The 26,459-nt window shown below is 43.0% G+C and overlaps 2 protein-coding genes and 1 long non-coding RNA gene across 7 annotated transcripts in view; 2 read left to right on the top strand and 1 right to left on the bottom strand.

Moving 5' to 3' along the window:
• Window positions 1-2,984, bottom strand: part of dnmt3bb.1 (DNA (cytosine-5-)-methyltransferase 3 beta, duplicate b.1) — a 29,836-nt gene extending 26,852 nt beyond the window's left edge. The window contains exon 1 of one of the 2 annotated variants that reach the window (XM_035644936.2): window positions 2,836-2,984. Coding sequence is in view for 1 of the 2 variants with exons in the window: in XM_035644933.2 (XP_035500826.1) it covers window positions 671-672 (2 nt within the window). In the remaining variant the exon portion in view is untranslated. Of the gene's footprint in view, window positions 1-670; window positions 1,004-2,835 lie in introns of those variants that run through there. The other variant, XM_035644933.2, reaches the window with a different exon arrangement.
• On the top strand, window positions 2,890-8,796 carry commd7 (COMM domain containing 7). The gene is made up of 9 exons (XM_035644938.2): window positions 2,890-3,078; window positions 4,368-4,421; window positions 4,660-4,762; window positions 5,715-5,771; window positions 5,968-6,005; window positions 6,236-6,326; window positions 7,159-7,208; window positions 7,313-7,361; window positions 8,335-8,796. The coding sequence occupies exons 1-9, from the start codon at window positions 2,998-3,000 to the stop codon at window positions 8,409-8,411; spliced, it is 600 nt and encodes a 199-aa protein (XP_035500831.1). The 5' UTR covers window positions 2,890-2,997; the 3' UTR covers window positions 8,412-8,796.
• Window positions 8,797-11,280: 2,484 nt separating this feature from the next.
• Window positions 11,281-26,395, top strand: LOC118317549. Of its 4 annotated transcripts, none has more exons than XR_007030517.1 (7): window positions 11,281-11,481; window positions 14,481-14,614; window positions 14,942-16,605; window positions 16,705-16,833; window positions 18,238-18,339; window positions 19,028-19,108; window positions 21,993-26,395. It is a non-coding gene; the product is annotated as an uncharacterized LOC118317549 (long non-coding RNA). The 4 variants fall into 4 exon arrangements; XR_004795454.2 differs by having other exon boundaries at window positions 11,291-11,481; window positions 14,942-15,432; window positions 16,458-16,833; XR_004795456.2 differs by having other exon boundaries at window positions 11,295-11,481; window positions 14,942-15,199; window positions 16,458-16,833.
• Window positions 26,396-26,459: the final 64 nt, after the last annotated feature.

Genomic DNA, 26,459 nt, shown 5'->3' with positions numbered 1-26,459 from the left:
ATCACAGTTTATTCACTTGTCGGCGATTCAAGTCGGAACAACGCGAGATCGCGCGCGTAAAAGTGCGATTACGCACGAAAAGGGGATCGATTAAAACTCTGCTCTCTCAAAGGGCAACGTCTGCAGAAAGGAAACAAAGACCGAAACTGTCTCTTCTGAAGTTTGTGTTCGACTTTGCACCGAGGCGAGATGGCTCAAAGTCATCAAATATTCCAGTAAGGCGACGGTTCCCAACTCGCCAGTAACTTCACTCGGACACATTGCATCCGTCGACTCTACATGTGTTGAGAGTTTCATTTGTGGCTGTAGTCGGATTAACGTCGCCACCGTCGGGATGAGGCGCAACATCTGTCCGCGCCGTGCACGTGTGGGCGCCGACCTGCACACTTCACAAGTGCACCGTGAGGGGGGGACAAGATGGGGGGGGGGGGGGGGGGGGGGCACGGAGCCCCAACGAGGAGCACCGAGCTCCACGAACGACAAGCACAGAACCAAATACATAAAGAGCAACGACTCCGAGAAGCGCGAATGGTTTCACTTTCATTCGCTCGGTTCGATTGTCTGCGATCGATACTGAGAGAGGGAGGAGGAGGAGGAGGAGAAGGAGGAGAAGAAGAAGAAGAAGTAAAAAAAAACCAAGGGAATCTCGCTCCCCGGTGTGAGAACTTACATAACAACCCAGGCGTGTTGCTCATCCGCGGCTGGAGAAACGTGTGGAGGAGGCGGACGCGTCGTTTCCTGTACAGTCGGACTTATTAGAATAAAAGAATAAAAGGTATTTTAAAAAAAACAGTCGGAGTCGTTCTATTCCTCTCGCAGGAACAGTCGTCCACTGAGTCAGTGTGTGAGCACGATGCTGCTGCTGCTGCAGATCAACTCTCTCTCTCTGTCTCTCTCTGTCTCTCTCTCTCCCTGTGCGCTGCAAGTGTCTCTCTCCCCCTCTCTCGCCCTCTGCGCGTGTCCCACCGCAGCCTGTGGCTCGGCCCACCTATGCGCGACCCGCACGGAGAGGTCACAGCGGATTGGTCGCTGGGAGCCATCGAGGCTTTCCCAGGTGAGAATGTCAACTCCCCCCCCCCCACCCCCCACGCCTTCGAGTTTTAAACCGCGAAAAGAAAATTAGCAGGAACACCCCCCCACACACACTCTCACTCACACACACACACACACACACACACACACATACATTCTCTGCTCTGTCACAGATGAACAATTGATTTTTGCACAAACTTTTACTGGACAACTTTTTCTTTCAAAAGTGTTTGCACAAATAGCACTTTTTTGATGTATTTGAAAAAAGTGTTTTTGTAAAATCTAAAATAAACCTCTCTCTCTCTCTCTCTGCCAGTGTCTGTGAACCTTGCTTCACCATCTCTCACCAGGAAACCAGAGAGACTTCCCCTTTTTCCCCCGGGGTGGTGAGACGCAGTGTTGCCCGAACAGTAACTTACGTCTGCACTTGTTTTTAGAAGCGGTTTCCTCGTGAGGACAAAAATAGTGAATGAGCCTTTTGAAACGAAAGAAAGAGCATTTGGAAAAAACTAAAACAAATAGCTTGGAGTGAGTGCTCTTCTGTTTTTCGGATCCTCTAACTTGTTGAGTAAGGTTTGGGGAAATTATGAGACACCTTTAAAAAGCCTTTAATATTTTAATACTTGAGCTCTTCGGTCATTGTATCAACTAAAGCCAAGCCCAAACATTTGGGCCACAGAGGCCTTCTTCTTCAGGGCAACTTAAAATGGTTGCCATTGAGCTGTTTCTTCGAGCTACATGGTTGTAGGAGTTGTAGGGGCCCCAACACCATAAGACATCGCAATGTGATTGGTTGAACCGTAGATTCGTATTTACCATTTCCTATGACAATGTCGGTAAAGTAAAATTTGGCAGAAAAGCGAAAGAAGAGAGTTGACGTAAATATTCAATGATTTTTTGTTTTTGAACCAATACATTTTTTGATGGTCATAAAAAATAAGAACTCTCACCCTGATCCAAACCCCATTGAAGTGAAACGCACCATTAAAATGAGTATGAAACCATAGAGAATACATGAGGATGTTATGTCGATGGTCCGCCATCATTAGAATTCCAGAGGAAACATGAAAATACGCTTGTGGGGAACCGATGAACGACCTCATCAGTATCATGTTGTCGGCCTCAGACATACCTTGTGTCTTCTAGGTGTTGTCAAGTAGTCACATGATCCGTTGTGGAGAGGTTAATAGTCACATGACAGACCAATAGAGGAAGCTGCCCACTGCTTTTTGCACATAGTAATGGTGATAGAAAAATGACACCATCAGAGCTTATGTTGGTTCGATACAAGCCTTGCTCTCAACAGGTAATTCGTGATACGGTTTTCAACGAAAAAACAACGTCACAATTTACGGCACAAAGGTGTATTCCCAGAACCATCAGATTCAGGGACAGCTTTTCCCCCACGGCTGTCACCCTGCTGAACTCTCAACCTCTGTGAGGCCCAGGTTCCATCCTTCAACTAAGTTACATTGCTGTTCAGGAGTTTTAAAAATAATCCCCCTGAAAACAAACAGACAAACAAACGGACAGGTAGTGGAAGTATTAATTCAGCTTTCTATACATACAAGATGTGCTCATATTTACATAAAAAGGGGGAGAAGTCTAATTTTCCATTTTATAACATGAATGTGACATTCTTTCTCTCCAACCTCTGTTGACAAATAACCTCATTATTCTGTAATTATATAATAATTAGATGCCCCTGGGTATTTCAATTAAAACAAACTTGATATTAATTTCTTATCCCACAAATGAACTCGCTTGTTTGTCGATAAAACCACATTTTTCATGAAAACATACTTTTGATTTCTCTCTCACGTTCCCTCCGGACAGGAGGACGACCGCCTGGCAGTACGCATGCGCACTGAACAACCCGGAAAAGGGAGTCCCCAACACAGCAGAGCGGAGCAACTGTTTACGGTTTTTCAGCGAATCTCTGCCGACGAACAATAAAAAACAACGATGCAGCTTCACTTCACCAAGGAGGTTCTACCGGACTCGGTCAGCAGCGACTTCCAGAACCTGAGCAAACTCAACGAGCAGGTAAATTCAGCCGCATTTACCGCGACTCCTCCGGGATGATACATGGGTCTGAGCTCGGCTGGCGTCTGAGGTTCTGCTGCTCCTTCAGACTATGAATGTGTCCCGTTTGTCTGAGCTGTCAGTGAACGCACCAGGTGAGAGTGACAGCTCGTGATTGTCATGTGACCGCAGCGGATGAGGAAGAGGTACTACAACAAGTCGTGCATTCAAATATAACTGAAGTAAAAGTACAAGAGTTATACATACAGTAGTGAGGGGGCCAAAGTCAAAGAGGGGCCCCTGGTCCAGAGTCTACAAAACAACTGCAAAGAGACGCTAAACAATTCAAAAGCACAAAGAAAGAGAGAAAAGACCACAACCGACCCCGAGTCTGCCTGCAGAGACACAACATGACTATTAAAGAGATTCACAAGATGCAAAGAGACGAAAATCAACTCACAACCGCAAACAACAGTTTTGATTGAAAGAGACGTAGAAATGACTGTAGATGACATATTTTTTATTCTGTTATACTGCTGCACACGTGGTGTCAGGATTTGATATCGGCCTTGTTGTGGGAATTCAAAACTCTATTTTATTCTTAACCCTTTTTTTTACATCCTCTTATTTGTGGACTCATAGAATTGTCATGTAAACAGTAGTGAGCTTAATTCACAGTGCACGTTAGTTAATTGTATATTTTATTAATCATCTGAATTATTTATTTATTTATTGTATTAAATCCCTTTCAGAACTTCAGAGTCTTCACTACATGAAATCTTCAGGACTCCCATCATGATTAAGTTCCTGTAAATTTATTCATTTTTTATATCATTATTATTATTTTTGCTGTTCACTTTAACTAACTAATTTGTTGCTAATTGTTGAATTAAAATCCAAAAAGTAAGAAGAAAACTTTGACTTAGAAATAGGAAAGTGTGTATGAAACAGAGATTATTACATCATGATTCATGATACTGTAGTTTGTTTTCCTGAAAACCTCTTGTTGGAGCAGCGCCTCACTGAGTCTGACCCCAAACCAATCAATCAGTCATCTCCTTCGATATTCAACTTTATTGATCTTTAGAGTTTCTTTAAAATGTTATTATGACAAATAAGTTAAGCAAACGGCTTTTCAAAGTGTATGTATACATACAAATATATATATATACATAATGTCTTGTAAGTAAAGACCGTTTTGTAATCAATCAACTCGACATACATGTAGAACAAAGGTCTCTGCGGTTCCTGAATGTGCTTTTGATAAACCAGAACTTTATTTGTTCATTTATTTATTTTATTTTCTGCAGCAGTTTCACCGTCTGATTGAACTTCTGTTCCAGTTCCTCCTGGAGCCCAAAGAGGTGAGCGCGTACACACACACACACACACACACACACACACATGATAATGGGACTTTGGACTCAGTGATTACCCGTGATAAATAAACCATTGCCTGTCCTATTGTGTGTGTGTGTGTGTGTGTGTGTGTGTGTGTGTGTGTGTGTGTGTGTGTGTGTGTGTGTGTGTGTGTGTGTGTGTGTGTGTGTGTGTGTGTGTGTGTGTGTGTGTGTGTGTGTGTGTGTGTGTGTGTTTGTGCAGACGGAGAGGTTCATGCAGCAGCTCACTGAGTTTGCAGGGGAACACGGGATGAGCGCTGGTCCTCTGAGGAACCTGATGAAGAGCGTCCTCCTGGTGCCACAGGGTGGGATCAACACACACGTCCGTCCTCCTGTCCAACAGTTTGTTCTTTGAGACTGAGGCAAACATAATAAATCCAGTTGTTCTCTGTTGTTAGATGGAGATGGTTGAAATCTTATATTACCCACAATAAAAACTAATCAGGGCTCATCTTCAAATACATCATAAGCTGTCAACTGTATCTTTAATATGGACCTGGATCCACCAGCAGAGTAGCTTACCTAAGCATCTGACAGCTTTGGGAACTTCAGCTGTTTTCAGACAGGAACCCTGCAAAATTGGATTCAGACATTTTCCGGAAAGCAGCTTTATTGTCAACACATTATACACTACCAACCAGGCATGGAAGCATTTGCGACTGATAAGACACAACAAAGTAACTATCTATCTATCTTTCAGGGAGCGAATGTGGGCGTCTGCGACATCGTTTCCAAACTAAAACTGGGCCAGTAGCGTTGACAAATGAAGTAAAGACGTAGCCGTAGTCACAGTTTCTTCCACATTAAAATGGGGACGCCAGGTGTAACCATAGCAGCGGTGATGAGTTTTGAATCTAAAACATTAGTGTGGATGAAGCGGTAGTACAAAATTGTGGCTCTTGAAAATACAAATAAAAAATCCTCCCTAATCACGACAAAACCTGATGTTTGCTTTCACTGTTTTAAATCCCTGGTTTATTTTCTTCTGACAAATTTCCAAAACTGAAAAACACTATCTGTAAGAAAAGGTTGATTTTTTATTCTTTTCCTTTATTAGTCAGAGCTATAAGGTTTACAGTATGTATGTTTATAGTACATAGCAGGTTAACTGTAGTAGGTTTACTGTTTAAACAGGATATCTCCCTCTCTGTAAGGCAGCCGTCCGTACACATCTGAACACAGATGTGTCAGAGAAGCTGCAGCTACGGGGAAAGTTTCGGTCTCTGTGACAAGGGATTCCTCTGTTTTCCTCCTCAGGAGCCCTGAAGAAGCACCTGGCGGCCGAGCAGATCAGAGAAGACCTCGTCACATTAGGTACGCGCCCGAATCCCTCGTCGGCGAGTTCCGTCACTAAACGGGGTCGAGTTTAAAACGGGTGTCGGGTGTCGCTGCCGCGGCGTCGTGTTGAAGAGTGAAGTCCCACAGTGGTTTTTATAATTATTTTTTTTTAACGTATCGTAAAACTTTCAACACGTGAACTCGAACCTGCTTCGTCTGTTGTGTTCCTCAGGACTGAACGAGGACAAGGCGGATTACTTTTCACAGCAGGTAACTTTCCACAAATTCATCAAATGCATCTTTCTTACCCTTAGGCAGCAAAGACTTCGACGTGAAAAACCTGGTGTGACGTGTAAAATACTGTTTGAAGGAATCAGTTAGATGATTTTAAATCCTCTCTAACGGTCGAAAAATAAAAACTCCCACATTTGCAATCGGATGACGACCCTGTACATGAACAGTTTTTTGTGTTTCTGACATTTTCTCTTTGTGTTGCACAGTGGGGGGAGCACCACGCAGCGCTGTCCAGACTTGCGGTCAGACAGACTCTGATGGTCAACCAGCTGGTCGACATGGAGTGGAAGTTTGGAGGTGAGACGGACCCAAAACAACGTCAAATATAGCTGCGGAAATTATAGGTTCAGTGTGAGTTTATTTCTTCCGCAGCTCTGTCTCTCTCTCTCTCTCTCTCTCTCTCTCTCTCTCTCTCTCTCTCTCTCTCTGTCTCTCTCTCTCTCTCTCTCTCTCTCTCTCTCTCCACTCATCGGAGTTCCAGTGCATATTCATGGCCACGCGTCCCCGGTCTAACACCGTCATTAGCATAGCTTATGTCCCCTAATGCTTTGTTTGGGATTCAGTCCCATTTGAACAGCCCACGTGAGTGGAGATGATGGGTCTCTATCGGGGGCCTCGTTGTTTATTCATACGAGCTAATGACTTGTTAAGACTCGCAGGCGATAGAAATGCTAATCCCCCAGGTAGGAGAGTGATTACGTTGAGCTGATCTTCATGTTAAAACGCAGCGTGCTTCAGGTGGTGAGGGGAGTGGACAGGCAGCAGTCTGCGCTCTACTTCACACCTGACTGTGTTGTTTATTGATATGCAAAAAAAACCTCCAGCCAGACAAGGAGACTGTCTCTGCGTGTCGGGAGTCAGGAAACATGAAAGAATTCACAAACGCACAAGAGGCAAAACCAAGTACGACATTCACCCACGCTTGGAAGGAAACAAACAGAGAGGAGCCTCGGACTCCTGGAGGACGAAGACCCAGACAGCGTGGCCTCGCTTTGTGCACCTTTTTATCCAAAAGAATGTTTTGGAACATATCCCTGAGCTTAAAACCAGAAACATGTTCTACTGTGTGATTTCATTGGTCAGTTTGTGTATTTAAAGTATCATAAAGTTTTTTTTCTGACCCCTCCAGTGACTGTCGGCACCAGCGAGATTCAGAAAGTGGGGAACATCTTTCTGCAGGTATGAAAGCTCTGTATACCCTGCACCCAACAGACTGACCGCGCACACACCCACGCACACACACAGTGACACACGTCTTTGTTGAACTCTTTGTCCTCTTGCAGTTGAAACTTGTGGTCAGACGGGGGAATTCCACCGAGAACGTCTACATGGGTGAGCGACTTTTTGTGCCGTGTCTGACTAAACGGCACTGGCGACGTTTCAATTATATTCATGTTCAATTTTTGTGTTTGGAAAGAACCTCTATATTGAGGAGAAAGCAAGTAACTCTGTCTAAACCGATGTCAAGCTGTCAGATAAGATTACGAACACGATTAATGATATAATGAACGCCATGCGAGGTGAATACAGCAGTTCAGGTCTGCGTATTCTTCCCAGAGAAGATTAATTTCATTGAATATGTTGATATATGTACGTCATCAGGAATTCACAGCGTGCAGAAGCAGTGGAGAGTCAATTCACCAGCTAGACTATAATTAACTTTCATTCTGACTTCCAGCTGCTGCTGCTGCTGCTGCTGCTGTTCCTCCTTTAGGAAAAGTTTTTCAAGTAGAACTTCTCAGTGCTTTTGCACCAGTGACAAAAAGTTTCATTGACAGGAGATCAGCCGGGTTGCCGAGCGACGTTATCGCGAGATGCTCTCTATTCAATGTCATCTTGGCCTGACATTAAAAAGAATAATATAGTTATTTATATGTTATTTTGTAGGGTCGGGGATTTCCTTTGACACGTCTGGCCCAACTTTTTGGGGATCATCTTCACAAATGTTGAAGTTATTCCAGACGCCTGAAATTGTTCTTCCATTGTTGTAACTTGTACGCCTCTCTCATGGGCACGTGTCCAGTGTCAGTGTAACATTATACTCAAGCTTGAGAATCCCTGTGTGATAATTACTGTTAATAATTTAAGCTATTGTTGGATTGCTGATTTTTTGGTACTGCGTATATAAAAAACAAAATGAGAAAAAAAAAGGACGCAGCACTCAAATACTAATTTAGACGTTGATTACCATTGTTCTTCATGCCAAAGAGTGAAAATATGTTTTTATTCATCTTCTGTGGTGCAACAAACTAATGCTCCGTTGATCTATTTTATTTGGTAACTGCTTCCTGTTTTCTTCCTCCAGAGTTGACGCTCCCTCAGTTTTACAACTTCCTACATGAGATGGAGAGAGCCAAGGCCAGCATGGAGTGTTTCAGCTGAGTGTGTGTGTGTGTGCGTGTGTGTGTGCGTGTGCGTGTGCGTGTGTGTGTGTGTGTGTGTGTGTGTGTGTGTGTGTGTGTGTGTGTGCGCGTGCGTGCGCGTGCGTGCGTGTGTGTGCGTGTGTGTGCGCATGCATGTGCGTGTGTGTGCGCATGTGCGCGCGTATGGTGTGACTGTAAAGGAGTGTGTTTGTGTTTATGTAAGTGTGTAGCTGCAGGGCAGTGTGTGGTTTGGTTTAGTCATTCTGTGTGTCTGTGTGTGGCTAAAGCTAAACAAAAATACTAATAGTTATTTTCTGCTCTACATTTCTACTCATATCTGCCAATAAATGTTTAATAAAGTGAAAAAACATTTCTTTTAATTAATCTATGTGGGAATAATGCAACACTCCTGTCACTGATCTCCTTCTTCTGGCGTCAGCGAACTAAGCGTGTGTTTTCCTAACCCAGGTGAAACTTGACTGAGCCCAGTGGAGGCAGTATGTCATTTCATTCGAAAACAATAAAGTAAATTGAAGAGAGAAAGTTAACCCGACCTCACCCAGACTTGTTTGATCAAGTTCAGTCCTGTTGTTTCTCGGCTTAAATCATACTGTGATGAATGGATTTGACTACGAAGAACAATGCATACGTATCTATATTTAGAGATACATACAGTATGTAATTAGATCTAAACATAAGGTTTAAACTGCATGTAGTTTGTGTCTGAATCATAGACTATATAAAAATGGAGCCAATGCCAAAGTGCCTGAAACCTGTGTTCTTTGGAATCATCAGTTTCTATAAAATGTATGATTCATAACATCAAAAAAAAAAATTCGGAGGAGTTCATGGTCTCAATCTCTAGTGTGAAGTCTTTCTAAAAACGGCATGATGTTCATTTAGTAAATAATGGTCTCATTTAGAGTCAAATAGACGATAAAGCACAGTGTGCGAAATTTCCAGAACTCTCACGTGAGGGGTGACGCCCGGTAGATCACCCACTCGCTCGCCATGAATCTTCCCTTGATTATCTTGCCGTCTTCTCACTATATGGACATTTTCTGGGAACTTTACCAGGGGGCTGGGCAGGAACAGTTGCAACACTTGCAGACATTTGGGTTTCCCATACAGCCTCTCTGGAAAAGTTTAGATAGGAGAGGTTTAGAAAGGTCTGGATTTCAATGCATGACTGAAAATGGTTAAATAGAGACCAACAAACTGTCGACACTCCAGTTAACCTAAAGCTGCAAGTCCTTGGTCACGGGAAGAAGAAGCACCTGCAGAAAACCCAGGCAGGCACGGGGAGAACATGCAAACTCCAGCTTTTCGAACGCAGAATCTTTTACCATGATGAGGCGACAGTAATAATGACGATGATTGTAACAATACGAAGAAGAAGGCAGAGGGTGGTTTTCCGTCATGAATCCAGAGGACAGAGGAGCCAGAAGACGCTGATTAATTAGTGGCATTCATCGCTGGGATACCAATTTGTACCGATGGAGGGAAGAGCTCATGCATCATGGGACGTCCCCTGGCTGTCTTGGCCTATGGCATCATAATTAGGGGCTGATAAGAGGCAAGCCTGAGCCGGCCCCTAATTATAAGCTTTATCCAAAAAGTAGATTTTTTTTGTTTGTGTATTGTTAAATGTGGAGAGAGAGAGTCTGTCTCCCGGACCCGAGCTGGAGGGCGACATTCGCACTGTCTGGGGTATGAAACGTGGTGGTGCCTGGTTATCAAGGGAAGTTTCAATTTTCGTTCTGGATCCTACAGGGAGCCAGTGCAGACATAATCTCTTTTACACATATATGTAGTTAATAGGATTTATATAAGAATAAAAATGAGCGCTGATGAAAGCCTTGATAGCGATAAAATACCTCGCACTGATAAATACAAGGCCCGAGGCTGAGCCGCTCCGTGGTGCATGTGTCTACTAGTCCTCGTCATTCTTCGTTTTTACAGTAATTAGTTCGGCACTTAACCAAGAGTTTTGGTCCCTTTGGGTTGTTCTCTACACGTCTGTGAGAATGTTCTGTCTCACTGTCTGTCAGGAATGTGCCGAGCAGATTTCACGGTGGTCTTCCCACCAGATCACAGGATGTCTGCCTTTTTTTTTTTTTTCTTCCTCGCGAGGGCTTCTGCCTCTGGTTTGATTTCAGCATCATACGGTTTCATCATGTGAATGTCGCTCTGCACTGAAGCCTCTCTGCCAGAGGGGCGGAACAGAGAGGGTCCATCCTCCCGCGAGCACATGCGTTCTCAGGAAGTTTTCATTTGAGAGCAGTATGTACTACGTTACAGACGGGGAAATATCAAACTGTTTGGATAATTTCTGTAAATCGATGAAAATATGATAGCTTAATTAAAATAGAGCTGCAACAGTTAGTCGATTAGTAATCGATTACTTAATTAATCGCCAAATTTTCTGAGAATCGATTCAAGTTGTTTTTATGAAAAAAAAGTCAAGATTCTCTGATTTCCGCTTCTTAAATGAAAAACATCTTCTGGTTTCTCTGCTCCTCTATGACGGTGAACTAAATCTAGCATCATCTCTGAGTTTTGGGAAACACAATTGACATTTTTCACCATTTTATGGACCAAACAACTAACTGATTAATCGAGAAAATAACCAACATAGATTTATCGATTATGGAAATAATCGTGAGTCGCACCCCTAATTCAAAAAGCTTTGCTGCCTATGCTTCAATCATATCACAGCGTACTGGAGCTGCTGAGGGAAAGTCCTTAAATTGTTGTGTTTCTATTATTAGCCTCCCTTTTATTAATATAAATGGTGGGGACAAAAAGATTGGGAGGGTTTATCGGCACAACTATTATTATTATTATTATGCAAATATTGGAAAGAGGTGTCGATGTGTTGTTTAAATGCTCTAAACACATAATTGCGACACATGCGGTTTACAGCGCGCCAAAATGTGATCGGAGGTAATCGTGCAGTTCACGTGACCACAAAGTCTCGCGAGACTCCAACTATTTGACAGGGAGAGTTGTTTGCGCGCCTGTTTCGCCCAAACGACGGAGAACGACGACGACGACGAGGCGGAGACGCGACGCGCCACGAACTCGTGGTGAGTGGACGGAACGTTGACGCCAACAAAACACAGTGAACAAGGAAGTTCCCTGTTGAAACCGAAGAGAAGAGGAATTATTAGTGAGGTTTATTGGCTGCAGGGAGCTGGGTGTGCGCGCCCGTGAGCGCGCGCGCGTGTTTGCATATGAGCCTGATCACTCTATAAAAATGTCTTTATCTGTGTGTCTTCAAAAAAACAAAACATAAATCCGCAGTTATTTTCCACTTACACCTCCGGCCAGTGCCGACTGATGGGGCAGATGTTTAGATACCATTTACTTTTTTTTTTTTTTTTTTTTTTTTTAACTTTTCAGGGTTTTCGTTGTTGTGAAAGTTCAATTCAATTTTATTTGTATAGCGCCATATCACAACATACATTGTCTCAAGGCACTTTACATAGTGAGGTCAATATTACAATATTACAGGGAAAACCCAACAAATCCCACAATGAGCAAAGCACTTAATTGGGTATTTGTAAAGTATTGTTGGAGATTCCGGGCCCATGGGCAATGTATTGTTTTGATTCCTATTATGTTTATATAATTTATACTTTTGCTATTCCCGAAATAAAATAAAAAATAAATGGAAATAATAGTGTACCTGGCCAGATATATCTTTAGATTAGATATACTGTTTCTATAGATCTATAGATATATATATATATATAGACAGACAGACAGACAGAGGTGAAGTAATATTTGTGTTTTTGCAAAAATAGTCTTTCACAGTGGGTTAAATAAAAAAAGAGAACTTTTCAGCATTTTTCATTATTATCATAGTCTGTACAAAAGTTCAAAACAAGACGAGTGAACCCTTGCTCTTCCTGTTTTGTTCCTCTTGCATTTCCCCAAATAAGTAAATGATGTGTTTTTTCAATCAAATTGACCCTTTTACACTAAATTTTTCCCAATTAAGGTTTTTGCTGGCTACAGATTTAAACAATTCTATGGGTTTTGCCGTCCTCAAGTTTACGTCAAAATCCTCTCCGCTCTGTCTGCCAAGACTCTGTTAGCCTGGGGGGCGAGGGGTCTCTCTGCGGCGCGTCTCTGCTTGTTTTAAATCCTAAAATAGTCGTCAGGACTCGGGCGTGGTCTCCTCAACTTTCCTCTCTGCCTCGTGTTTGTAAATCTTACTTTGTTCTCCTGTTTAGGACTTGATTCCATCCCCAGTCTCTCTTGAGCTTGGTTCGTCTCCAATAGCCAGAGGAGAAGATTACGCGAGGAATATGTGGATGCTTTGTATCCACGGCAATACACTTCTTGTTAAAATCAGTGAACATTTCCTCACGGTCCTGCTAGCCGTCGCTTCCGTGTGTTTTTAGTCAGGTTGTGTTTCAGTTCGGGGGTAGAAGGAAACTGAGATGTTTGTTAAAGATGACTTGTCAGTCACGACCCGACCACCTGCAGTAAATTCCAGTCGGCGTTCCACTTCGCCGGCGGTCCGAGAAAAGGAATCCCTGCTCCTACTTTTCCACCATTGCTGTTCCTCATTTTTTTTTTTTGTCGTCACTAAGCAACCGACCGCACGGTAGACAATCTGCTTCCTTTTTTTTACACCGGCACACACATGATGACCAGAGAACGTGAATGTGATATGCGTGTTCAGGCGTTTTCATCAGTGAATAATCCCCTGAAACCAAGAATCATTGTTTTCCTGTCCTTAGAATGAGGCCCCACTTATGCGTTGAGCGGGGCCTCATCCACAGAGTCCGCCATGTTGCTCCTTGTACGTCTCTACAGTAGCCCAGAATGGACAATCCAAAACACTGGCTGTAGAGAGGGTCACTCATGTTTTTGAGTTCCCCGAAGGCCCCCCGTAGTTTCTCCAACGGGCCTCGGAAAGGGTGTGGTGGTTTAGTGCCGTTTAGTCGGTTGCAATGTGCAACGTTGCCACTAGAGGCCTCTAGTGCGGCACATTTGTTGTTTAATGTTAAGAAAGACACCATGACATCAGCTTCAGCGTTTGTCAGTCTGACTCTTTGTGGGCTCCCGGCGCGTGTGAAATATGTTCCACCTCATTAATATGTGGATTTCCACATCGCAGACTGCCACTCTGTTTGATCCTGCTTTGGTGTGGTTAGTATGACATAAATTACTCTGACACACCAGTTAACCCTGATCCGCTTAATCTTTTCATCTGAACTACTGCTGTCAGAGGTTTGATCCTCCTGGTTATATCACCATGCTGGAATAGAAAACTATTAAACAGAGGAAAACTATTAAAAACTGAAATGTATAGCTGGTAGGTGTGTTTCTGTCTGACAAGTGTGAATCTGCAAGTAATCATCTGTGCATTTTCATCTGAGATGTTGTCAAAGAAATCTAAAAGGAAACATGACAGCTTATCCCACACCTCCTCTGTGTGTGTGTGTGTGTGTGTGTGTGTGTGTGTGTGTGTGTGTGTGTGTGTGTGTGTGTGTGTGTGTGTGTGTGTGTGTGTGTGTGTGTGTGTGTGTGTGTGTGTGTGTGTGTGTGTGTGTGTGTTACCGTTGAACCTACACGGGAATGAGGAAGTGTATGGGAACTTAATCTATTAGCTCGCAGCTGTCAAACAAGTGTATTCGTGTGTGTGTGTCTTTGTGTGCGTGCGCGTGTTTTCGAGGTTACGTTTGACACTTTTCTACTCTTAAAACTTGTTCTGTGTTTAGCGTTTTCCCTAAACTGAGCACAAGCTGGGATAAACAGTTCTACAGTTCATGAATGTCCTAAATGGGCTCCCATTAATCTTTGCTGTACTTTTACTGCAGCAACTATTATAATGTCTTATTTTTGAGAAAGAGAGAGAGCGGGAGTCAGTGGTGGGCGTCCTGTCTTAAGTTCCAAAAAACACAAAAGCCAGAGAAGTAAAGTAAGGTGCATCAGAGTTCATGAGTTTGGGGTCAAAGGTCAACAATGTTTGCCTCGGGGTGAACTTTGTGGCTCGGCATGTTTTACAGCCCCACGTAATGAAGCAGAGGCATTACGACTACTAGAAGTAACTGAGTTGTACTTTTCCCAGGGGCAGGAAAATCCTTACGGAACAGATTCAAAACACCAGAGCCACGTCCTCGTCCATTAGCAGCGCTGCGTGATCGTGACCGTTTGCCCTGTCCTCAATGTCCAGGCTGGACGTCCCCACTCCCCAGTCACCAGGTCAGCAGCCGTCTCCTGGCTCCCCAACGCCTCACCATTCCTCAGCAACACCTAAATGTTAAAGGTTATAAAATAAGATAATCCTTTATTGGTCCCACATCGGGGGACATTTAGTGACGTAGATGAAGATTAAGTTGTTGTTTTTTCAACTTTGCTGCAGAAGAATAAACTTGGTCATTTGCATTTCACCTTCCAGTTGTGTAACAGTGTCTGGGGACTGTTTAATGACTTGTGTTTACCCTTGCTGTGGTTGCCTGTAAATCATGTTGAATTTAACAAAATATATATATTTTTTCTTCTGTGCATCTGAACGTCTTGTCGCCACAGCTCGAAATGCAGAGAAACAAGAGCTCACCTTCACCGAGAGTGTATGAAAAAACCCACAGGAAAGTGCACCGCCAGGTTTGAATACCGCTCTTTGAAAAATATTTTTTTAAACTGTTCTGTCACCAATAGTGCGAGAATATGTGGATGTCAGGAAAAGAACTGGAGTGAGAGCTGAGGGATGGATTGACAATAGTATGTGTTATCAGTACTTGATTTTTCCTGAGGCAGCCTGATTTAGAGCACCCCCTGCTGTAAAAGGTGAGGAACTACACCCCTTCACACTTTGAGTCAGAGGAAGGAAATGACAGGGTGAAGTTCACAAAGGCTGTTTGGAAGTGTGTGGTGTGTGTCTGTACATGCATGAGTGTGTGTGTGTGTGTGTGTGTGTGTGTTTGTGTGTGTTTGCTGATAAGGTGTACAGCCTTGTCTCGACTCGTACAGATCTTCCTCCGGTGGAGTTACTGAGAAAGTGGTTTCGCTCTCTGTCGATGGTAAGTAATGTCTTCCTGCCCCCAAACTGTGAGAAAACGGCCTCTCACACAAACAAATCCTCCAAGGACACTGACACACACACACCCCACAGTCCATACACATTATAGACTGCGTGCGTGCATGCGTGCGTGGGCGCGCGCTTGTGTGTGTGTGTGTGTGTGTGTGTGTCTGTGTGAGAGTGAGAGAGAGACCTGGGGGGACACAGCTGTTGGCCAGGCCAGACAGAGAAGTTGTTATCAGGGCCTGACACACTCCAGTGCTGTTTCGGTCCTGGAGGAGGAGACTCCAACCCAAATTATTTGTGCATTAAGATGCACAAAGAGGGAGTTTAATGTCTTTTTTGTGCAAATGCAACACAAGGCCAGATGCTGTACACGAGCACAAACCAAAAACAGGAGAAACCCATTTCATGTTATCAAATTAATATGACCATCCCTGTGTTTTCTACGTCCTCTGTTGCTGAGGTCAGACACCTTTTGGAGTTCTGGACTCCACTAAAACATCCCTCATAGCCCAGATCTGGCCCACGCTCAACACTCTCTTTTCGGCCCACATACTGTGTGGACTGATTGGCACTCGGCCGTCACGCTCTTGCCGCACGTCAGCCAGGGCGCACACCAAATAAACCTGAACTGACCCAAATCCTGCAGATAGAATCGCATCTTGCCCCCAAAAAGGCCCACGTTGGATTTGGCATATTTTGGCCTCAATCGCTATTTCACACGTGGGCCACTTTGGGCTCATTCCTATTGTGTCCGGGGCCAGAAGAGGGCCAGAAGTGCCTGAAGTGGCCCACATCAGTATGCTATCTGGGATCTTCCACCTGAAGAACCTTTGCCTCTTATGCTCCTCTCTCTCTCTCTCTCTCTCTCTCTCTCTCTCTCTCTCTCTCTCTCTCTCTCTCTCTCTCTCTCTCTCTCTCTCTCTCTCTCTCTCTCTCTCTCTCTCTCTCTCAATCTGCTGCACAGATGCTCATTTGGGCCTTTATCACATTTTAACTTGATTGTTGTAATGTCTTTCTCAGTGGAGCACCATCTCAGTCCAGACTTCGGCTGAAAGAGTCTTGTGCCACACAGTCCTGGGAGCATATCAAACATCACCACATCCCTCTCTGTGTTCATCTGATGATATGTTTCATCTTAGTTTATATGTACAAATGTCTTATTGGATTGGTAAAGTATTTTATAAATACATTATTTTTTATTGATATGGAAATCCAAAAACAGACTGATGGCAGGCTGAACGCCACTCCCTCTTTTTGTTTTTCTGAGATTTTTCAGATCCCGTAATCCGTCATCTGACCTTGAGTCTCCATCGGTCAGTTTTCTTCCTTTTGGACATCAGCTGACCCGCTCACCTGTCTGCATAGCTGCTCCGGATTGCTCCGTCAGCCTCCCAGTGTATGTAGACTACAGCTTCTCATCAGTCTAATAAGAGTCGTAACACACACACACACACACACACACCTATCTAATCCTCCCTCTTCATTTTGTTCCTGGGCTCCTGTTACTTAGCTACCAGTTTCTACGGTTGCTTGGGCTGATGGGGTTACCTTGGCAACCATACCCATCCCATTGTGTGGTGATCAGCCACAGTGGGCCTATCCCAAGGATACATGTACACACACACACACACACACACACACACACGGATAGCGTTATCCGAAGGCCAACGCCCCCTCCCCCGCTCTAAAGCCCAACGCCCCATGCCTCCCAGCACACACTCCTGCCCCCACTCAGCACACAGCAGCAGCTCCTGGTGGGGAGCATGAGGCTGTGCCTTTACACAAATGTACACACACACACACACACACACACACACACACACACACACACACACTTGCACAAACCAGCGGTGACCATGAAACCTGCGGCCGTCCACTCACCTGTGAAGAATTCTGCTTTTGTGTGTGTGTGTGGCATAGAGATTAATACCTCATTAATAATCAATCCTCTTTCTAACCCACCCACGGTTTTGTTGTAAACTGTTGCACCCCCCCCCCCCCCCCCCCCCCCACCTCTTCATTTGTAAAAGAGACCCAGTTTACCTAAAGTTATGAGTAGCCGACCGCTGAGATTCAGTATGTGTGCGTCTGAATATGAGTGTGTGTCATGCTGTCGTCCCGGGTGCTAATGTATTCACAGACAACTGCTAACGTAAACACTAACACTCTGTCAGTCAGCAGCCACATACTGTTTTATACAAACTCAGAATGAATAATTATCAAAAATGTTCTGTTCATCCTCATTTGAATGTTAACACTCACCGCTCCCAGTCTGCAGGGGCCAAACACAGAGGGATTAGACAAAGACGTCATTAAATAGAGCCAAGTCATTATTCATTCAAGAAACCCTCCTTTTTTATGGAGCTCAGAGAGAAGAAGACCTTGAGGAGTAAGAACCAAACACGTCGTGTGATTTGAATGAAATCAGACAAAATCCCAGTGAAGTAAAAAAAAAAAAAGAAAAAATGAAAAGAAGCTCAAGTTTTTCCTCATTGAGCAACATCATGTCTGTTGCCACTAGAGGGAGCTGTTGCTCAATGAGAAACAATCAGATATAGTGACTGGGACACGGGAACAAATACTTTCCTGTGAAATGACTTTTCATAAAAGCTCATTTGGGAAAAAAATCCTTACAGGAAGAAGTTTTGAATGGAATGACAAATTATTTGCAAAGACCAGACAAGAGTTTAAAAAAAGAAAAAATATGTTATTTCATCCCAAATACAGTCAACCCCTCATTTCAATTACATTCCTATAGTTAATATATAGTTAATCCTGTTCTTTATGTGTGTGTGTCTAGCGGTCTTGTATGTTGCGTGTGTGTCGGCAGCAGGCAGGGAATCATTGGAAGTCACGCTTCACCGGTGGGCTGCATTCATGAAGAGGAAGCAGTCGCCATAGGGTGAGTAAACATGCTTTACATACAGCCAGTCATTAATATGTGTGTGCGTGTGTGTGTGGGAGGGTGTGTGAACTGTATGCACCCAGGGATCCACGTGTGCGTGTGGGTTTGTGAAGATATGTGTAAGAAACGTGTACACTCAAATATGACAGTTCCTGCATAGGGAGTAAAAATCTTGATCAGGTGATTAAGTGTGTGTATGTGTGTGTGTGTGTGTGTGTTTGCAGTAGGCAGGTTCACACTTCAACATCTGTAGAAAACAGTCTTCACGGGATGAATAAACATACTTTACATACGGCTCATTACTGCCCCACTGTTTGTGTACTTCATGTGTGTAACTGCCAAAAAAAACACATTAATGCATATGAAATGTTAATGTGTGTGTGTTTTCTACTGCAAAGCTTAAATCATGCTATGCATATAGAATAATACTTATTTTAACTCCTGAATAACCAGAGCTGTGTAGTTGTGCGCCACATGAAGTTCTATGATTGGCTTTGTTCAGTTAGACAACAGCGCTGCCAGGATTTTCATGGGTTTACCAAACTATACATTTTTTTTGTTGTGGTCCCAAATATACTATATAAACTATATAATATAACACCCTGTCATACGCAGCAGTTATCATCTGGCCTTCAAGGCGGAATTTCTCTGCTAAGTCACGTTTAATCTGTGTCTTCTCACTCAGCCAATGAAATTTATCCTCTCACCAAATGGAACCACAACCAGAGCTTGGCCCTCGTTGATTCCTCCACCTTCCTCCACCTTGGTCAGTGAAACAAAGATGCAGTTAAAAGGGAAAACTACGTCTTAAATGTTGTTTTTTTAAACCATGATACACGTGACAAATGCATCATGGCAAAGGAGATGCAGCGCAGTATTTGAAAGCTACTCTTTAAGTGCACAGATTATATGTATATCATTCATGTGAGAAAAAACACAAGTATGACATGAACAACATTTGTCCTTTTAGGGGATTTGCGGAGATGTGTGGGCTGCACAGGTTTTGTGTGTGTGTGTGTGTGTGTGTGTGTGTGTGTGTGTGTGTGTGTGTGTGTGTGTGTGTGTGTGTGTGTGTGTGTGTGTGTGTGTGTGTGTGTGTGTGTGTGTGTGTGTGTGTGTGTGTGTGTGTGTGTGTGTGTGTGTGTGTGTGTGTGTGCGTGCGTGCGTGCGTGCGTGTGTGTGTGTGTGGACTACATAAAGAAACTACTTGCAGCTCATCTAAAGGGCTTATCTGAACATAACCAGATGGTTGTGGTTTGTCTATTCTCTAACGTGATGGGGAAGGAGAGTGAGAAGGTAGAAAGAAAGGTGGGGAGTGAATGAACAGCACCCCGCTCTTTTGTGTGTGTGTGTGTGTGTGTGTGTGTGTGTGTGTGTGTGTGTGTGTGTGTGTGTGTGTGTGTGTGTGTGTGTGTGTGTGTGTGTGTGTGTGTGTGTGTGTGTGTGTGTGTGTGTGTGTGTGTGTGTGTGTGTGTGTGTGTGTGTGTGTGTGTGTGTTTTGTAGATGATAAATCAAACTAGAATGTCACTCAGTCCAGCTCATACCCCATCAAGGCCCGTCAGGGCCCTCAAGAAACCACATTTAAATCCACCAGATCCAGATTTTTATTTGGATCCCCACCAAAACGACAATTTTTTCAGATCAATGAATTATTCCTGAATTAAAAAGCCTGATCTCGCAATGTAAAAGAAAGTGATAAAGAAATTCCTGCATCCGCCCCTTTTTCTAGATCCCTTCCAAAATGTAATGGGTTATTTCTTTGCCCGCGTCCCATCCACCAAGTTTTGTGGAAGTCAGTCCTGCAGTTTTTAATGTAATCCTGCTGATATCAAACCATCAAACAGATCACCCTGACGCAGAGGGAGTTCTCCTTTAATTCACCAGAAACAACCAAACTTATATGTGCATGGTTTTCACCGGACATCGACGGTCTGTTGACAGCAATGTGGTCAATTTCTACAACGCAGCATGTCAGATTTCGTCAGGAACATTAAGAGATTTGAAAAAACATGGCCTGAAAACTAGAAAAATTTGAGGGAACAAACAGACAGAAATGTCTCTTTGTTACAAAGCAGACGAGGTGAAAGTATAAAGAACAGCCAGGAAAGAAATCGCATCACAAAAGACAACATTTTTGTGGTGGAGATGGAGAAGCACATATAAATTTATAAAAAAAAAAGATGATTAAACATGAAAAACGCGTAAAGTGGTCCTCATTCTGTCGGGGAATAAAAACGCTAACCAGCAGCCACTGTTTACCGAGGTAACGTTGTTAAGGATAGGTTGAAATGTGATGAGTAATAATTTAGCGCAAACAGTGAAGATAATCGCAGATTATGTTTGTCTTTCTGATGCTATTTTCATGATCTAATATTTACCCAAGAGTTTTGATATATTGCTTTTTTCCCACCATTACATTTAACAAGATAGTATTAAAATAAAACTAATTTACTCACACAGTCCAATCCTGTATTCATTTCTTTCAGTCTGTAGATGTAATTTCTTTAAACACTGACGTCACTTTAATAAAATATTTGCAAGCATTTTACATATGACAAAGCTTTATTGTGACAACAGTGTTAATTTGCTAGTTTAAGGTTTTTAAACTTTTGTGCCAGCTCTGAGTGTGGATAAAGAAGTGTTAATATTGTTCAAGGGTTTTATTTACTATAGAGATGAAGAGTAAAGTCCCCAATTAAAAAAATATTTGAGGAAAAATAGAGTCCAGTGAATGAAAACTTTTAATAAAACAACATTTTCTCAACATGATCTAATAATAATTGATAATGGGAATCGTGAGTGACAGATGAGACGCTAATGCCTTTGATAAACACATAATATCTTGCACATACTGTCCATCAAGAGCACTTCAGTGGGTTTTTGTAATTATTCATATTATCATGAGAATTTCTCCTTCCTGCATTAACGTTTTGTATTAAAGCCGCATGATCAGTTGGTTAATGTCAGTCAACAGAAAATGTATGTCCATTGTTTGATAGTTTAAATTATTTGTTCTCTCCTCTAATATTTGATCAGTTGCCATTCTATTTTTATGATAATATTGCACATTGAGTATCTTTGGACTTTTTGATGGATTGACAGTAGTCGGTGAAGGTTCTCATAAGTACACTAGGATCAATACTGTAACGTGTCAGGCATCTTTGACCAGCTTCACTTCAGCAGCTTTGTTCACTGTGAGAAAGGTTTCCATTTTTTTTCCATTTTCTTATTCATCTTTGGAAAATCTGTGTGTGTGTGTGTGTGTGTGTGTGTGTGTGTGTGTGTGTGTGTGTGTGTGTGTGTGTGTGTGTGTGTGTGTGTGTGTGTGTGTGTGTGTGTGTGTGTGTGTGTGTGTGTGTGTGTGTGTGTGTGTGTGTGTGTGTGTGTGTGTGTGTGTGCGCGTGCATATTGGTCACATTGTTTTCTGCCTCCATTTGTGTTGTGTGTGGGGTTTGTGAGTCTGTGCATGTGAGTTTGTGCATGTGCTGATATGTATGATGTACTGTGTGTGTGTGTGTATTATGTGCATGCTTGTACATCCATGTTAGATGTCCATATATTACTGTTCCACTGTGTGTGTGTGTGTGTGTGTGCGCGCGCGCTTTTGTGTACTTGTATATATATATGTGTGTGTGTGTGTGTGTCCCAGCCAGGAGTCAGAAGCAGACCTCCTCCTTGACGCCCACTTGCACTCCCTCCAGCTGACTGGCACCATGGCAACCAAGAGATCCAGCCAGGCGAGGCAGCAATGGCCGTGTGTGTGTGTGTGTGTGTGTGTGTGTGTGTGTGTGTGTGTGTGTGTGTGTGTGTGTGTGTGTGTGTGTGTGTGTGTGTGTGTGTGTGTGTGTGTGTGTGTGTGTGTGTGTGTGTGTGTGTGTGTGTGTGTGTGTGTGTGTGGGGACTGATTTGTACTTTTAGTCCTTTTTGTGTGTGTGTATATACCAGGAACATTTACATATTTGTATTAAATTATATCTCAGCTATGTTGTACATGTTAGCTCATGCATACAATCATATATTTTTGCGCATTAGAGTGAGCACATATGGGTTTGTGTGCAAGGTGATTGTTCATTTGGCCATGCAGTCGTACTGTAAGGCTGCACTGCCCTCTGTGTGCGCGTGCGTGCGTTTACGTGTTTGCGTGCGTGCTGTCATCTCTTCACGAGCAGACTGGCCACACAAATATTTCTGACTATACCATAGGTCAGATACTTTACCCACTAGAATGTCACTCAATAGAGCTCATCACTCAACAGACCCATTCTTCCAGCTGTCCTGCAGCCATCATACAAACAAACATGGGTGAAAACATAACCTCCTTGGCGGAGGAACAGAACTGATTTAAATCCTCATTTCATAAAGGTGGCTGCTGTGGTTCTTCTGAATCTTTAAAAGGCATTTGACACAGTGAACCATGGGATTCTCACATACAGTATAAACTTTCCACATTTGATTTTTCTGATGAAATTTAGGAATCCCTCAGGGTTCTGTTCTTGGCCCACTTCTTTGCAGTTCTCGAGTGGAGGACTTGCCAGAGTTTAGGTCGTATTTCATACGCAACATTAAGATAATTGCCACCTGTTATATTCTAACCAAAAATATGGGTTAAAATGGAGGGCGAGGTTGGAATTAAGAAATCTCTGGACAGATAGACACATTTTCTGGACAAAAAGACAATAAAACCACACCACTTCGAAGTTTTATGAAATCCATGAATAAATGCTCCGAGACCCGGTGGTTCCTCTCGGGGCTTCAGGTTCAGGAACACGTACGAGGAAATTGTAAGGTCCCTTGGAGTTAATCCTCATTTGGACAGACGACTAAAACCTGCTGTGAAATGGTAGAATTTAGAATTTAGTCAGAATTAATCAGTGAACAGGCAACAAGTCCTAAATCTTCTTGAAAACGCTCCATGACTCTTGATTTTTGAAAAATTGTTAATGTACTGAGTCGACGACCTGAGTGAAACTCCCCTAAAACGACAGTTGGTTTCCCACCAGCTGCCCTCGACGGGCAAACGCTGGCCTCCTGGACAACGGCAGAGACAGAAAAAAAAGGGGGGTGGGGGAGACCAGAGTGTTTTGAAACACACTTTCACTTCCCATGGAGGAAGGTTATTTGCATCCTCTCCGTTGACTTTCTCTTCCCCCCGCCCCCCCCCCTCTCCCTCCAACGCCTAATTCCTATGGGGAAAGTCAGGGGCCTTCAGATAAGACACACAGACACAAACATAACGGCCCAGTTTCAGCTCCAGTTGTCTTGAGACACACATACACACACTTGTGATGAACAAATGCCAAATAAAAACAACATTTATTGTTCCATATTCAAACCCCCAAATCTCGAATATCAAAGACCAGAAAATGTCGCGATTAAATATTTCCAAATTTCTCTTTTGGGTTGAAGTAAAACACTTTGCCCAGCTTTTCATTGTCGAAAAGTGACAGACAAATACAACGATACAAAAAAGATGTTCTCCTGAGACCCTCAAGTTGATAAAAAAAAAAAAAAAATCTAACTCATTTGTTTATTTAGCTATATGCCACTTTGCTTCTCTGACAAGACCTCAGGCCACCTGGCGAAGGACAGTGATGGCTGAGGTGTGGGAGGCGCGACCCCTCATGGGGGAAAGGTGCAACTAGCTGCTAAAGACTGCGACAGGTGGTGATGACGCCCCCAAAAGAGGCCACTCGTCAATCAAACAGAATGTGATGTGACTGTGATGTCGGATCTTGAGTCTTTGTTGAAACTGTCACCGCGGTGGATTCAGTCACTTCTGAGGCGGCGTGTGTTTGTTCCACTCGATGCATTGAACTATGGCGACGTTCGTGTTTTTGTGCCCCAGCCCCTGTGTGTGATTGAACGGTTGTTCTCCGTTCTCTTTGTCTCTCTATGGCACTTCTCTGGAGACCGACAGGGGCTGTTGTGTTTTAGCTGCTGTGTGTGTGTGTGTGTGTGTGTGTGTGTGTGTGTGTGTGTGTGTGTGTGTGTGTGTGTGTGTGTGTGTGTGTGTGTGTGTGTGTGTGTGTGTGTGTGTGTGTGTGTGTGTGTGTGTGTGTGTGTGTGTGTGTGTGTGTGTGTGTGTGTGTGTGTGTGTGTGGACACCACAGGTCCTCCAAGGATTCACTATAGCAGCCCTGATCAACCCACCTTTATAAATTTGAACACAAACACACCTGAGAGTCCCAAACCACCTTCAACACACACACACACACACACTGACAGAACGGAGGATAGTCTGTGCACAAAGGACACTTCTTTTCACTCCGATTCATTTAAAGTAACACAAACATTTGAAATCAAGTCAGTAAAGCAGCTTTGTGTTGGACATCGAGACACTTTAGAGTCTGGATAGCTCTTGTGTTTCTGCCCGGCAGCATTCGTGTTCATCTCACATCCACCTGCACAGCTTATTCAAGAGGAATATGATTGACAGTTACTGAGGACACATGAACACTGACAAATCCTGTTGAATCCATGACTAAAATGTGCTGTAAACATTAACACGTGCATGCGTGGTCAGATTTGTCAAATATAAAGTGTGTACTTGCAATAACGCAGGTGTGTGATTTCAAAGAATATATTTCAAGCATATCTCAGAGAGAGAACAAACTGTAAATACCATTGTTCTTTCTAATGCTTTCTAACTGTTTACTTATTTACACCATCGTGGCTGAAATAATGTGGGGAGTGAACTTCTTTCCATAAGTTAGTATCAGTGTGAACAAAGTGGAGGAACACGGTGTGAACTGTCAGGCTGTGGTGCTTCTCTTTACGGCTGCCGGAGGATTCTGTGTTGGGGGAGAGTTTTCTACAGACTGTTTTGGTGCCAGCTTCCTTATTTTCACTATACTGTAGCTGTTTCTGCAGCGGGTTGCTGGCCTCTTTTGTGCGTCTGCTCGCTCCACTGATTCCGCGGTTACATCTGTGTCGGATGGAGGCTCGATGACTGTTAGACACCATCATTGTTTTTAATTTGATCTATTCTAGTCTATTTTTTGGGTAGAAAACACAGACACAAAGTGATGAAAACCAAAAGAGGACAGGGCAAGGTCAAATTTAAAGCTGTAAATGAAGCCAAAACAAGTAACGTACTTGTGTATACAAGCCTCAACGTCGTTTTCCTGAGTTTGGATCCCAAAATCGGAAGATCCACTTCTTGTTTAGGCTTGAAGTTTTTTCATTTGACCTGGTGTAACTTTACAAAAGAGGACCTCATAATAAAAGTCTCCCATGTACAGACTTTAAACTTGATTTGTTGAACCATAGACTGTAAATTAAGTATGAATGAAATGACAGCTCCCAAAAGTGGAGCCAAAAAACCTGGATCGCCCCCTGGTGGCTGGCTGTAGTACAGGCCATGAACCCCGCCTCCTCCATGTTGGCAGATGGGACATGGACTAAACTAAAACAAAAAAAATCAAAGATGGTTTCTTTCATTTTAGGTAGTTCTTATCACACTGACGTAAGTTAAAGTATTCATATTTCTGATATGCTTGATTTTAATTAGTTATTTAATGGTATAAAAATGGGTTGACACATTATACAGTAATTGACAGCAGAGAACAATTTGCGATTGGTGGGTAGAACATAACACATCATGGCTGCGTTATCCAAACTGCACAGCAATTAAAAAGCACATCGGGATAAAACCTCCCAATTAAATGTCTCCATAGTGAAATGTCTAAAGTGTTAATCGATAAGAGAAAATGTGATATCATGGGAGGCAAAGAGCCGACAAAGTGACAGACATGGCAGGTTTATTTTTAAATAACGAGGCCATTTAGTTATTAAGTGCAATTAAGACAAAATAAAAACATGAGGAAATGTATAAAAACAGGCATATGACAAAACAATAAGATTTTAAAATGTAAAAACAGGCACATGACAGTACAATATGATTTTAAAAGAATACAATTAGATAAAAAGCTGCAGATGTCTCATCAGCTTCTTACGGAAACATGCAAAGACACCAGTGCAGAAGTTGAACCTATAAAGATAAAAGCTTGGACATGTAATATTTTGTTCCCCCCCCCCCCCAGGTCTTACTCAGAGATAACACCTTAAATTCTCGATGTATAGATAATTATTGGCTCATGTCGAAACTGTCAATGTA

This window comes from Scophthalmus maximus, chromosome 3 (genome assembly GCF_022379125.1).
Source record: "Scophthalmus maximus strain ysfricsl-2021 chromosome 3, ASM2237912v1, whole genome shotgun sequence".
Lineage (NCBI taxonomy): Eukaryota > Metazoa > Chordata > Actinopteri > Pleuronectiformes > Scophthalmidae > Scophthalmus > Scophthalmus maximus.
The sequence above is the reverse complement of the archived record's forward strand: the minus strand, read 5'-3'. Positions and strand labels throughout refer to the sequence as shown.

What these genes read in the sequence shown, in the direction of transcription:
- commd7 (XM_035644938.2), top strand. Translation starts at nt 2,998, where the DNA reads ATGCAGCTTCACTTCACCAAGGAGGTTCTACCGGACTCGGTCAGCAGC. An exon ending in TGAGCAAACTCAACGAGCAG is followed by an intron (nt 3,079 to 4,367) that starts GTAAATTCAGCC and finishes TATTTTCTGCAG; the next exon opens with CAGTTTCACCGTCTGATTGA. An exon ending in TGGGGAACATCTTTCTGCAG is followed by an intron (nt 7,209 to 7,312) that starts GTATGAAAGCTC and finishes GTCCTCTTGCAG; the next exon opens with TTGAAACTTGTGGTCAGACG.